At 32.6% G+C, this 13,663-nt stretch overlaps 1 protein-coding gene across 3 annotated transcripts in view; it reads left to right on the top strand.

Moving 5' to 3' along the window:
• NBEA (neurobeachin) overlaps positions 1-13,663 on the top strand; it is a 550,888-nt gene that overhangs the window by 115,334 nt on the left and 421,891 nt on the right. For all 3 annotated transcript variants that reach the window (XM_036904990.2, XM_036904991.2, XM_036904985.2), the window contains exons 12-17: positions 407-559; positions 1,661-1,829; positions 4,097-4,176; positions 4,840-4,902; positions 4,998-5,095; positions 10,789-10,881. In XM_036904990.2, coding sequence (XP_036760885.2) covers positions 407-559; positions 1,661-1,829; positions 4,097-4,176; positions 4,840-4,902; positions 4,998-5,095; positions 10,789-10,881 — 656 coding nt within the window. The remainder of the gene's footprint in view (positions 1-406; positions 560-1,660; positions 1,830-4,096; positions 4,177-4,839; positions 4,903-4,997; positions 5,096-10,788; positions 10,882-13,663) is intronic.

Raw genomic sequence — 13,663 nt, 5'->3', positions numbered from 1 at the left:
TTTTGTTTTTTCTTATATATATATGTATTATGATATTAATTTTAGTCCATTTTAATTTTGTCTAAAGTCTCTACTTAGTTTCTATAAAGAATGGAATGAAACCATTCTTATTCATAATTTATTTCTTTAGATTGAATTAAGAGAGACATTTTTTAACTTGAGTTATCTCTGCAGTTGTCCTGGAAAAGGCTTCAGGAAACAAACTATCATTTAGAGAATTATCTTAAAATTTCAGGTTTCTAGATGTAATTAAATTTTAGATATCAAAGGAAATATGAAAGTTTGTATTTTATATATAAAGTATTAGGGGTGGCTTATAAAATTCGTTTATACTTATTCTAAGTCAGCAATTTTTCATTTTTATATTTAGATATTTTTAGCTTGAATTTCTATTTTCTTTGTTCAGTCATCAAGAGTTCATATAACAAGAGCTGTCCTGGAGCAGTTTTTATCCTTTGCAAAATACCTTGATGGTTTATCTCATGGAGCACCTTTATTAAAGCAACTTTGTGATCACATTTTATTCAACCCAGCCATCTGGATACATACGCCTGCAAAGGTATACATTTTCTTCTCACTCATTTTATTTCAGAGTAATATTAAAAATTATAGTTATTAGATGTAAACTATCAAGTAAAAATCATTTGGATATTTCAGCTTATTTTGTAGTCTGTCAGAAGGAGTTGTAATATGCAGTATCAGAAATAAAAATACTAAATATTACAAATATTAAAATAAATAAAATTATAGATGTAGTAACTCATTGTGAAATTATTAGATGTAATTCATATCTTTCCAAGAAAAAGATTTTGGTACACTGATAATTAAAAGAATAAGAAAAGAAAATAACAGGTGACATTATAGTTGTATCATGATAATTGTGATCATTTCACTGGGAAATTGCTTCTTGTATTGTGAATGTTGAGTTTATATCATATATCTAAAATAAACATAAGAGATTTTTTTCTATTTATCAACATAAAATTTTTATTATTTTGCCTACCTTAATTTAGCCCCATTACATTGTAGTAGAATTCAACAATGAAGGACATTTTTCATGAATTTGAGCTGCCTTTTACAATTTTCAAATCTCCCACATAACTTTGGCTAAATACTGTTTTAAGTACTAATGTGTATTATGATTTATCATGTTCATTGTGTGCTAAACTAAAACTTAAAGTTCGCCTTTTAAGCAAGGTGTATGGCCTTTCATGTCTCTACTTACATGCTTAGATTCTGGTACTGTGGCTATGGGTTAAGAAAACTGGACTTGTAGGATAGCAGACTGATGTTAGTTTTGTTCCCTGAGCTGCTGAAATATGCTTTAATTAAGCGTTTTAGTCCAATTGACTTTTTAAATAATTTGATCTTCCTATCAGGTACGTTCAGTAGAATTAATGCATCATTTAAAATCATTTCATTGTTAATAACTGTTAGATTACCTTTATTAAAATAAATTTTGTTAGAATGTGCTGATTACAGATTACTTTCCCTTTGGAATATAAAACTATTTACCAATAGTTATTTTAACATCAGAATAAAGGGTCCTTTCTTGGCCCTTCCTCATTTGCATTTAAATTTGAACATAATGTATATTTGTAATATAAACACTTGAGGAATTTTTAATTTATCTTATTGCTCTGGTAATATTCTGTCTTAGGTCCAGCTCTCCCTATACACTTATTTGTCTGCTGAGTTTATTGGGACTGCTACCATTTACACCACCATACGCAGAGTAGGAACAGTACTGCAGGTCATGCACACGTTAAAATATTACTACTGGGTCATTAACCCCGCTGACAGCAGTGGCATTTCACCTAAAGGATTAGGTGAGTACAGCACTACTACTGTGCTGCTTGTACTGTGATTGTTCTGTATTCTGAGTATTATCATAACTTCCAGATGTGCGTGATTATGAAATTATCACTGAACTATTGTCTTTCCTATGTAGTAGACTTAGGTATTGAGTTTTCTTTAGTACAGAAGTTTATGTAGCCTTTCATTATTAAATTATTTTTGGAGTGAAGCCATGTAATAATAAATAATATCCTCCCTTTAGCCTGAAGGCTTATTGTGATTCAGGAAGATAAGTTTGTAATACTAAAAAGAATAAATGTTACTGGTCAGGGCCACTGTAGTCTACTACAGTTGTTTCAATACTTTTAGATGGTTGCCTTTCTTTGTATTTTTGCCCTAAACTTCACCCTTTCTTCTAAGTGTATTAAAACTAATTTAATTCTTCACTGCATTGTATTTTAAAAATAATGCCCATTTCCTTAATTATATAAAAGTACATACTCAGCATAGAAAATGAACTGATGAAGAATAAAAAAATTATTCGTAATGCAAACCCCAGGAATTATAACTGTTAACAAGTTTGGTTTGTTTTATTCCATTATTTCTCATAGCATAAATTTGTGAAATATTTAAATTATTTCATAAAATTTGAAATATTCTTGGTTTTCTTCTTTGTTCTACATAGTAATGTAAGAGAATATACCATTTACATGTTTCTGAAGGTTTGAGTCTATAAATAATGTATTTATTCCTTTGTATATAATAATTTACCTCAATCTTTGATTTGTTTAGAATTGCTCAGATAAAGGGTCTCATGGCAAATACTGTCAATTTTTTCAGAAGTATTGTACCAGTTTACAGTCTCACCAGTAGTATGAATCTGTCAAGGATTGTATATATATTGCACTGGGCTGCCTTGTCACTGTAATATCCTTCAGTGTAGAACAGTTCTTTCAGTATTTCCTTGTCTTCCATGATCTTTATATTTTTGAATAGTATAGGCAGTTTACTTTTAAGAATATCCTTTAATTTAGATTTGTTTGATATTTGCCTAAGATGGTTTAGGATTTTTATTTGTGGAGCAAATCACACAGAAGTCATACTGATTATGTCTCATTGTAACTTATCAAGAGGCACGATACAGAGTTCTTACTACTAGTCATGTTAACTATGATCAGTATTCTTCATTGCAAAATTACTACTTGCTCTTTTGTAATAGTAAGTATTTGGTGGAGAAATACAGTGAGGTTATGTAAATATTCTGTTCTTCAACAGACTTTTTCACCTCTGGGTGAGTTCGTTGATAACTCTTCCAAGAATTGATCTTTAGTATGATTGCTGCCAAATGGTGATATTTTATACTACATTTATTAGTTCGAATTCTACTGAAAGGAAGAACTTGTATTTCTCCTCTATTAATTAATTAATTAGTTCATTTTTTAAAATGTCAGTATACATTTCATAGATTCCAGTTTTATTCACTATTATATCAGTAGTTGACATACTTTATCTTCTGAGGGCCAGACAGTAAATCTGTTAGGCTTAGGGAGCTGAAAGTTATCTGTTATAAGTAGTCAACTCTGTCTTTGTATTGTAAAAACAACCATAGGCAGAATATAAATGAATGGGTGTGGTTTTTTCCAGTAAAACAGGCTTGATGCGTTTAGTCGAAGGGCTGTCCCCTGAGTTGTATCATTATTTATTTTGATGTTCAAGTTGTCCCGTATTTGGCCAGTAGGAGCCATTCACTGAGTTTTTGGGTCTTTATGACAAATATCCATAATATTTTAGTATTGTTGCTTTCTGGCACGAGATGTTCTTTGTTCACATTATGCTTTCCTTATTCAGTCCGGGAGTCAGCCATTTGTACCAGGAGCCACGGTGTGTGTTGTGGGTTTGGCTTTTGGAAACTAAAATCTGGGAGTGAAGGGTGCTTACTGTGCTTGTTGCTCTTTGGGTGTCAGTATTTCTGGACCATCTTAGTGGATCCAGGAAATAAAGTGTGTGTGTGTGTGTGTGTGCGCGTGTGCGCGCATGCTGGGGTTGAGGTTAAAGTGACTTGGGTGAGGGTTGATGTCTGCGATAGGGTAAGAGTTAGGATTAGGGATAGAGTTAGGTACAGTTTTAGAATGAGGGTTACCAATTTTAATGGGGTATATAACTGAAATTACACATCATTAATACTAATAAATATGACTATTAAAGAATTCCACAGTATCCCAGCATAATTGCATGAAGCTTATTTGATATCATGAGGTTTTTTCCTGTTTTTTTTTGTTTGTTTTCCATTTTATTTTAGATGGTCCCCGGCCATCACAAAAAGAAATCATATCACTACGGGCATTTATGCTACTTTTTCTGAAACAGCTCATACTAAAGGTAAAATAATTTTATTTAATTCAGAATTGCATATTAGATGGAAAGGAATTTGGCATGGTTTAAAAATCATTATTTTAAAATTAGCCATAACTACCTTTAATTCATGAACTACTTTCAAATTTCTGAAAAATCTTAATATTAACTTTTATTGAACTTCACTTTTTGTTAAATACTGTTTGAATCCTCCATACTGAGGGATATAGCAAAAATGGACAAGGGATATATGCATGTTTATTCCAGAAAATGGCCTGTTTTCCTGTTTGAGAAGGTGTAAGTTATGTATTTTATCACAATAGGATTTTTAAAAGATAAAGAAAATTTGAAAATAAAGGCAAAATACACAATTGATATTGTAAAATTTTGTGGTGATTTGCTTTAAGAACATAAATGGTTAGATAGATAGTAATATGAATAGTTAGATGCTCAAAATATACTAACTTTTGGTAATAAAGATGAATCATGTATTAGCAATTTTATAGATAATATTTTCTAAATATTCTTTAACTTGAAATAATAGTCTATGAATTATGAAGTATCTAGATATTTTCATTAAAACATCACTACTTTTCAATTCTTACTTCCTTTTAAAATAATCATTTTGATGCCTGTGTTGAGTTTAAATTTTAGATTTAAGTTCAGTAATACTTTTTTATTTTTAATTAGGATCGAGGGGTCAAAGAAGATGAACTTCAGAGTATATTAAATTACCTACTTACAATGCATGAGGTAGGACATGGTCTGAGTTTCTATTTTAAATATTTTCTTCAAAGCATTAGAATACAATTTTTACTAAAGAAATATTGGTGATCCTTATTATGCAGGATGAAAATATTCACGATGTGTTACAGTTACTAGTGGCTTTAATGTCAGAACACCCAGCCTCAATGATACCAGCATTTGATCAAAGAAATGGAATAAGGTATGATTATAATATTTATTAATGGATTTTGAGTACAGTTTGTGCTTCCTGGAATAACCTCTGTTTTATGAACTTTTGAGTAAATAGAGAAAAATTGTACACATATGAAGGGAATAAATGGAGAAAGTTGCTACTAATTTGCAAGGAAACTGGTGAAGTGTATAAATGCAAGTCTCACAACTCAAGAAGAGAAATTAAATTGTTGTTGCTATAGTAAATAGTGGGAAGAGCAAAGTTTTTTTTTTCAAGAAGAGAGAGAGCATGGTATATCTCAACAAAACAAAGCACCGGAAAGTTATATGAGTTTAGGCTCGAGAGCTAAATGGCATCTGGATTTGGATGTCTGTACAGTGGCAAGAAATTTAGATTTTATTCTGTTGGTGAAATAAAGAACTTTGAATGGGGAACTGATTCGCTCAGAATTCCATTTTGTTAGATTTGCTAGTCAGCAGTGTGGAAATGAATTGGAGAAAGACAAAACGGACATAGCGAGATCAGTAGAGAGACGATTTGATGCATGAATGTCAGGGATGATGAGCTAGGGAAGTGGAAATGCAGTGGGGAAAACCGATGAAAGTTTGGAACGGGGATAAAACCAAAAGAATTGAAGACTAACTTTAGTTATGTTGTTGTAAGTAATTATGTAGATAAGGGAAACGTGTTTTCTTGATTTGTGTTCTAATGAATTTGAACCTAGCCCCGTGGGGATTCTCCGATTTTGTTTTTGTGGAGTCTGTTAGTGGACTGAGGAAGAAGCCCACGTTATACCTCGTGCAGTTCCACAGATAATAAAAAGACTTTGAAAATAATTTATCAATAACTGTCAGCGGTTTTCTTAGTGTTTCTTTTGCTTGGCCATATATATCCGCAAATAAAACTTTCTAGCCTTGAAGGATTCCTTTCAAATCAGAAAGGCAGTCACTTTATTTCTAAATGGATAGCCAATGATGACATCACTACTACCTTTGAGTTTACCATCCTTAGAAGAATTATGGTATTTTATATTATGGAGTTGAACTATATGAAACTGCTGATACTTAACTGATTTTACCAAGTAATGACAATTTCATGCGGTTCCATCTAATTATATAATACAATTACACTTATTCTTCTTATATTTAGGTTGAACAGTTAGTATCCTTAGCCTTAGATCCTGCTTTATTTATTATATTAACTGATACATTGATTCCGTTGAAAGTAGCCTCATCTCCCTTGTGGATGGTACTAACCTTAGATTGGTTGATAAGGTAAAATACAAAAACAGAATTCTGTGTTTTTTGACACACTGGAAATCGAACCTGACAAAGGAGAGTGCTAATGTAAGCTCTTTAGGGGACTGGAATAGTATTTTAAATGTGTAGTATAAAGAGTCTAATCAGGTATGGTGAAACGAAGACACGGTCCTGGTCGCCCCTGTTGACACCAGCTCGACACGGCACAGTGTTACCGGTATTTTCAAAACAAACATGAAGATAGAAAATTTTGCTACTTCAGTATTTTCACTTCAAAAAAATGTGGAGAATTTAAGACCTTGTTTAAAAGAAGGAAAAAATAGGTTCATTAGATAGAATACTTAAAAGTCTATATCCTAGAAAAAAGGTATTAAAAGGTAACAGTTATATATGAAATATTTTCTCGGGAAAATTCCTGTTAATTGTCATTCACACATACTAAGAAATGAACACAAACAATGAACTTAATTTAATTCTGGTGATATTTTAACTGGACTTAAGAAAGACCTTGTGATAATATAACAGTGAACTGAACAGCTAAACGTGTGACATTTTTATAACTGAAAATCTTTAAAGAATAGATAACTAGTTGCTTCAAATAGTTCACATATTTTCTGGCTGAAATATATTATGCTGGAGCAGATGAGTTAGGATTCACCTATATTATTATATTATAAGTAAACATTCATTAACTGATTTGTCAGTCAATTTCTTGGTCATACTGTATTGCAATCCTGTGTCTGTATCTTGTTTTGTAAGAAACACTTGCCTATTTGTGAAGAAAATGCCATGTGATACAAATGTGTGATGGCCATAGATATTTTCGTGTTTCAAATGTGAATCATGATTTCTGTTGATCCAGGGTGAATCTTACACCTTTTTTCCTCCAATTTAGAGTTATTCTTAGACAACAGGAATGTGTGGGTGTCTCTGGCTCCATAGCAGAGCAATAGTCACATTCGGAGGCTGTAAGCTTTTACTGTGGTTCTCAAATTATTTTTGCTGTCGAATGTTCTTTTTTTATGACTTCCTGATATTTCTTTTGTGACATGTATAACTTCCTTACTCATACTTGTCATTTTTCATTACTCATCTTGGTCCTTAAAAGGTCTGAAAATAGATTTCAAGATAAATACATATTCATTTAGAAACTTGAGGCTTTTGAAGAAAACCATCTTCCATGGGAAATCATTACTCTAGAGTTTACCTCTTCTTGTGGTCTGTTCTTCAGTCAAGTAATGCAAAAAAGAAGCAATATCAACAATGGACTGTTTTCTTTTTTAATAGCATAAGCCACTGTAAAACATAAAATAGATGTCACTATTTTTTTTCCTTTTTATTATTGTTACCTGGAATGATGTGAAAAGTATGCTGCATCATCTATTACCAGCTTTTTTAGTTAGCCTAAATGGCTGCACCTTCAAAATACAAAATATTTTAATAGAGAAAAGATACTTAGTAAAATAAATCCTAGTTTTATAGTTATCACTGCCACCTCAAAGAAACTTCTTCAATTCTAGAGTTAGTTGCAAAAGAATTTAGTCATTAATTCCCCTTTCTATTTAATAGTAAAATATTTACTTATATATTTGGAAAAAAGTGAGATAAAATACCTGAAAATACCTATAAATAACCCTGCTCTTATAGAGTATTTCAGGTGACAATATAGGTTAGGTCAGGTTAGGTTATATGTTGAGAAAGACTTTTTGCTCCAAGTAACAGAAAATGTCTCAACTAAACATTCATTCTAAGTAAAAAAAAGAAACAGAATAATGTGATTGTTACACAAATCTCATGAGGGTAGCAGCCAGTCGTCAGAAAGCTGTCAGGAAGTGAGTCTGCTCTCTCCTGTTCGCCTGTCTGGCGCCTCAGTCCTCCTGTGCACTGACTCAGGTCTATGAATGAAACAAGCTGGCCTATATACTTCAAATAATTTCCTAATAAGAGCCCAACAAAGGCTAGATATTGGTTCCCAGATCTCATTCCAGTTTATCAGGAAAGAGAAGTGATTGGATGGTATCTACCCGTGGTCCAATTAGCCATGACCAGAAAAAAAAAGTGCATCAAGTACGAATATCAGGGGCGATTCTAATAGAAGAGGAAATACAGCTTTACTAAGTGGGTACCTTGAAGTACATTTGTTCAGTGTGTGGGAGGCAGTACCGCCGAACAAGTGGACAGTATACAAGGACATGAACACACTGGGTTTTTCAGAATATATTTGAAAGCTAAGTGTAAAAAAAATTAATGAAATGTGCTGATTTAAAACTTCTAAGATTTCCAACAAATCCTGAGTATTTTATATTTTTATAATTTTTAAATTTCTATTAAGGTATCATTGATATACACTCTTATGAAGGTTTCACAAGAAAAATAATGAGGTTATTACATTCACCCTTATTATTGAGTCCCCCCCATACCCTACTGCAGTCACCATCCATCAGTGTCGTGAGATGCCACAGAGTCCCTATTTGTCTTCTCTGACCTACACTGTCTTCCCCGTGACCCCACACACACCATGTGCACCAATCATGATGCCCCACAATCCCCTTCTCCCTCCCTCCCCACCCGCCCTCCCCACCCTTCCCCTTTGGTAACCACTAGTCCCTTCTTGGAGTCTGTGAGTCTGCTGCTATTTTGTTTCTTCAGTTTTGCTTCACTGTTATACTCCACAAATGAGGGAAATCATGTGGTATTTTTCTTTCTCTGCCTGACTTATTTGACTGAGCATAATACCCTGTAGCTCCATCCATGTTGCAAATGGTAGGATTTGTTTCTTTCTTATGGCTGAATAGTATTCCATTGTGTATATGTACCACATCTTCTTTATCCATTCATCTACTGATGGACATTTAGGTTGTTTCCATATCTTGGCTATTGTAAATAGTGCTGTGATAAACATAGGGGTGCATATGTCTTTTTGAATCTGAGAAGTTGTTTTCTTCGGGTCAGTTCTTAGGAGTGAAGTTCCCAGGTCAAATGGTATTTCTATTTTTAGTTTTTTGGGGAACCTCGATATTGATTTCCATAGTGGTTGAACTAGTTTACATTCCTGCCAGCAGTATAGGAGGTTCCCCTTTCTCTACATCCTCACCAGCATTTGTTGTTCTTACTCTTTTCAATACTGGCCATCCTAACTGGTGTGAGGTGATATCTCATTGTTTTTATTTGCATTTCCCTGGTGATTAATAATGTGGAGCATCTTTTCATGTGCCTGTTAACCATCTGAATTTCTTCTTTGGAGAAGTGTCCTTTCATATCCTCTGCCCATTTTTTAATTGGGTTATTTACTTTTTGGGTGTTGAGGCTTGTGAGTTCTTTGTATATGTCGGATATGTCATTTACAAATATATTCTCCCATACTGTAGGATGCCTTTTTGTTCTGCTAATGGTGTCCTTTGCTGCACAGAAGCTTTTTAGCATGATGTAGTCCTATTTGTTCATTTTTTATTTTGTTTACCTTGCCCAAGGAGATGTATTCAGGAAAAAGTTGTTGATGTTTATATTCAAGAGATTTTTTTTTTTGAGGGCGTCTCTCATATTTATTGATCAAATGGTTGTTAACAACAATAAAATTCTGTATAGGGGGGTCAATACTCAATGCACAATCATTAATCCACCCCAAGCCTAATTTTCGTCAGTCTCCAATCTTCTGAAGCATAACGAACAAGTTCTTACATGGAGAACAAATTCTTACATAGTGAATAAGTTACATGGTGAACAGTACAAGGACAGTCATCACAGAAGCTTTCGGTTTTGCTCATGCATTATGAACTATAAACAGTCAGTTCAAATATGAATATTCATTTTATTTTTATACTTGATTTATATGTGGATACCACATTTCTCTCTTTATTATTATTATTTTTAATAAAATGCTGAAGTAGTAGGTAGATACAAGATAAAGGTAGAAAACATAGTTTAGTGTTGTAAGAGAGCAAATGTAGATGATCAGGTGTGTGCCTGTAGACTATGTGTTAATCCAAGCTAGACAAGGGCAATAAAACATCCACGTATGCAGAAGATTTCTCTCAGAACGGGGGGCGGGGGAGGTTCTAAGCCTCACCTCTGTTGATCCCCATTTTCTCACCTGATGGCCCCCCTGCGACTGTGCCTGTCTTAGGTTGTTCCTCCCTATTCAAGAGATTTTGCCTATGTTTTCTTCTAAGAGTTTTATGGCTTCATGACTTACATTCAGGTCTTTGATCCATTTTGAGTTTACTTTTGTGTATGGGGTTAGACAATGGTTCAGTTTCATTCTCTTGCATGTAGTTGTCCAGTTTTGCCAGCACCAGTTGTTGAAGAGGCTGTCATTTCCCCATTGTATGTCCATGGCTCCTTTATCGTATATTAATTGACCATATATGCTTATATATTTATAATTTATTTGTAGAGTATACAGTGCTTATATTTTTAATAATTGTAAGTACTTAAAAGATCATTTATTTCTATATTTTTTAGGGTAATCTACAAATTATTGGCTTCTAAAAGTGAAAGTATTTGGGTTCAAGCTCTGAAGGTTCTGGGATACTTTCTGAAGCATTTAGGTCACAAGTAAGTTGATGCTCTTCATAGTGAATTGCAGAAATATTTATTGAAATTGTATTTTTACTAGTTTTATAGCTAATGTAACATAAAATTTGACTGGAATAATATCATAGTAGAAAATAATAGCTTCCTGTGGTCAAAGTTGTAAAAACATTTTTGGAAAGAATGTTTATTAGTAATAGATTATAGAACAAAATCACAATGAAAGGTGAAAGAAATATAGTGTATTCCTATTTGCTTGTTGAAAAGAAAATATTGTTTGTTTTAAGGATGTAATAAAATACTTCATAAAATAAAGATATGGATATGATGTCAATGAAACTTTTTTTGATGCAAGAAATGCCCTATACATTGAGGTCTCCTTGAGAGCTCTTCTTTTGCTTACATGCTAAGTCAGTGTTTTATTTGTTTGTATTTCTTTCTAACATTGAGGCTTATTGATTGATTTTTGTGATTTGACGATCCTAGAATATCTTTTTACGCCAAAGTCTAGAATTTAGATACTTGAAAAGATCACCTGCTGATACAATGAGTGTTTTTTCATACTGTTGTTGTCTGGTGCCTGGTTATCTTTTTAAAATCCATTTTCTATATAAAATGAATGCTGTCAAGTATTGCTAGGCCCTTCCTAGAGCATCAGTGTTGCCAGTTCTATTTGATGTTTGAATTTACCAGAGCTTTCTGAGAACACTGATGAAAACTGCACATAAATCTAGATAAATCAGCTCTTAACATAGTAAGTAGTCGAGAAGAGTAGATACTGTGTTGATTTTGGTACCAAATCAGTAATCAAGTATGGAAAAATAGAGATAATGATACAGGAAATAGTTCAACAAAGCCATGAGTACAAAAAAAGTTATACAAATATGAGGAATTACAAGTATGTGAGTTGGTGGAAAACTGAGAGTGAGAAACATGTATTTTTAATATTCTGATACGAGGATTGCTCGGTTAACTTTGGTTAAGGAAAAGAAATTGACTAGGAGGAGGAATTAATAAAGAATTCTAGCCTAGGATGCAGTCTCTTAAGAATTGTCAAGAAAACACATTTAAAAATACGGACATGTAGAACAGATAAGCAAAATTAATGAGCATATAAGAGAACTCACTGGAAAATATTGCTAGGGAGTACATTATAAGTGTGACTAAAAAATTTACCATAAGCTAAAAAGGGAAGATATAAATGAATTACATTCAAGGGAACACAACTCTAAACAGAATTTCAAGAAGTGGAAGAAATGGTAGGATAATGTGGAGGTGTGTTCAATCATGAGGTAATAAACCTTCGGAAAAAATTTGAAGGAAAATAATCACACAAAAATAAAACTGGAAGAAGGTCAAAGGAGGGCGAATTGTGTGGATAGCACATAAGATTCAGAGAAAATAAAAATGAAAACAAAGTAAATAATATATATGGATGAAAATAAATGGAGCTTATTGGAAGGGTTAGAAGAGAAAAATGATTGACCGAGAAGGTGCAGAAGTCACTGCAGGGGCATAAGTGGAGTTTCCAAATAAGAAAAGTAGAACAATGGAATCAACAAATATTTAAAGCTCTATTAAGTACAGTCCCAATACAAGATTTTGCCATCCACATTAGAAGGGCATACTGTATACCAGCGAAAATAATTTAGGAATGGTCAGCCCAAAAGTATACTTTGGATTTAAATATAAAGAATCCTTTGTTCAACTGTGTATAAATAAGGGAGAAAAATTGAGTCTGGCCTTAGTCTCTACAATAAAGTTCAATATAGAAAACATATAGCAATAAACATAAGATAGTGAAGCAAAGAAAATGGAAGCCATACCATCCTTTAAGTAAAAAGGGTGCTTCCACACAAATTTGATCATGCAAAGATTTGTTTTTCTTAATAATCTTGAGAAAATTGCCGTAGGACCAAGTTTAACCAATTAGGAAAACTCAGATTATAGCCAAGGACTACTGGTGAGCACTGAATTAGCTGAGCAGTAAAACTAAGACTAAAACAAATGTTTGAATTAGAGTGACAGACCAGAATTTTCTTGTTACATTCCCTAATAATGTAGAAACCCTGCAATTATAATGAACTAAGTAAGATGGAAAGTAAAGAATAAGTCCAATGAATCAGAAGATATCCATGTAAGATGACAAATGAAATAATTGGAATTGTAGCCCTGTTGACTAAAGTTTGATGGTATAAGAGAGAGGAAAAATTATGATAATTATGCTAGTTTTATCATTGTTCATAGTAGGCAAATAGACTTCCTAAACAGACAGAGGACTTCTTATTCCTTTGCAATTATAAAGATACACAGTTCAAAAAATTAATAATGCTTTCAAAATATTAAAAAACTATACAAATAAAACTAATACATGGAATGGAAGTTTTAAAAAACTTAAAACATCAGGAAGCATAACACAAAGTATGACATATCTAACATGTCTACCATAAAAATACATGTACAACTTTTTGTAAATCATCTATTATAAGCAAAAAAATCACAATTGATCACAGTGAAACCCAGTTCTTTATGCAAAAGATATGGTAAAAAAAGAAAGTGATTTAGAAAGACTGAAAATAAAAAGATGAGTAAAGATATGAATACAAATAAATAAAAATAGGAACCATTACCTCAATATTGGATAAATTAGAATCAAGGCCACAAACCAATAAACAATATTAAGTATACTTCATAGTGTTAGAAAGGGTGAAACTTTTATGAGACAAATTACAAGATAAATAGACAGTCACTAATAGTTCAAAACATTAAAACAACTCACCCATCTCAGTTCATAAAAAGTCAGTGA

The sequence above is a fragment of the Manis pentadactyla genome, chromosome 2 (genome assembly GCF_030020395.1).
Source record: "Manis pentadactyla isolate mManPen7 chromosome 2, mManPen7.hap1, whole genome shotgun sequence".
In the NCBI taxonomy this organism is placed as follows: domain Eukaryota; kingdom Metazoa; phylum Chordata; class Mammalia; order Pholidota; family Manidae; genus Manis; species Manis pentadactyla.
This window is presented reverse-complemented; position numbering and strand designations above follow the sequence as displayed.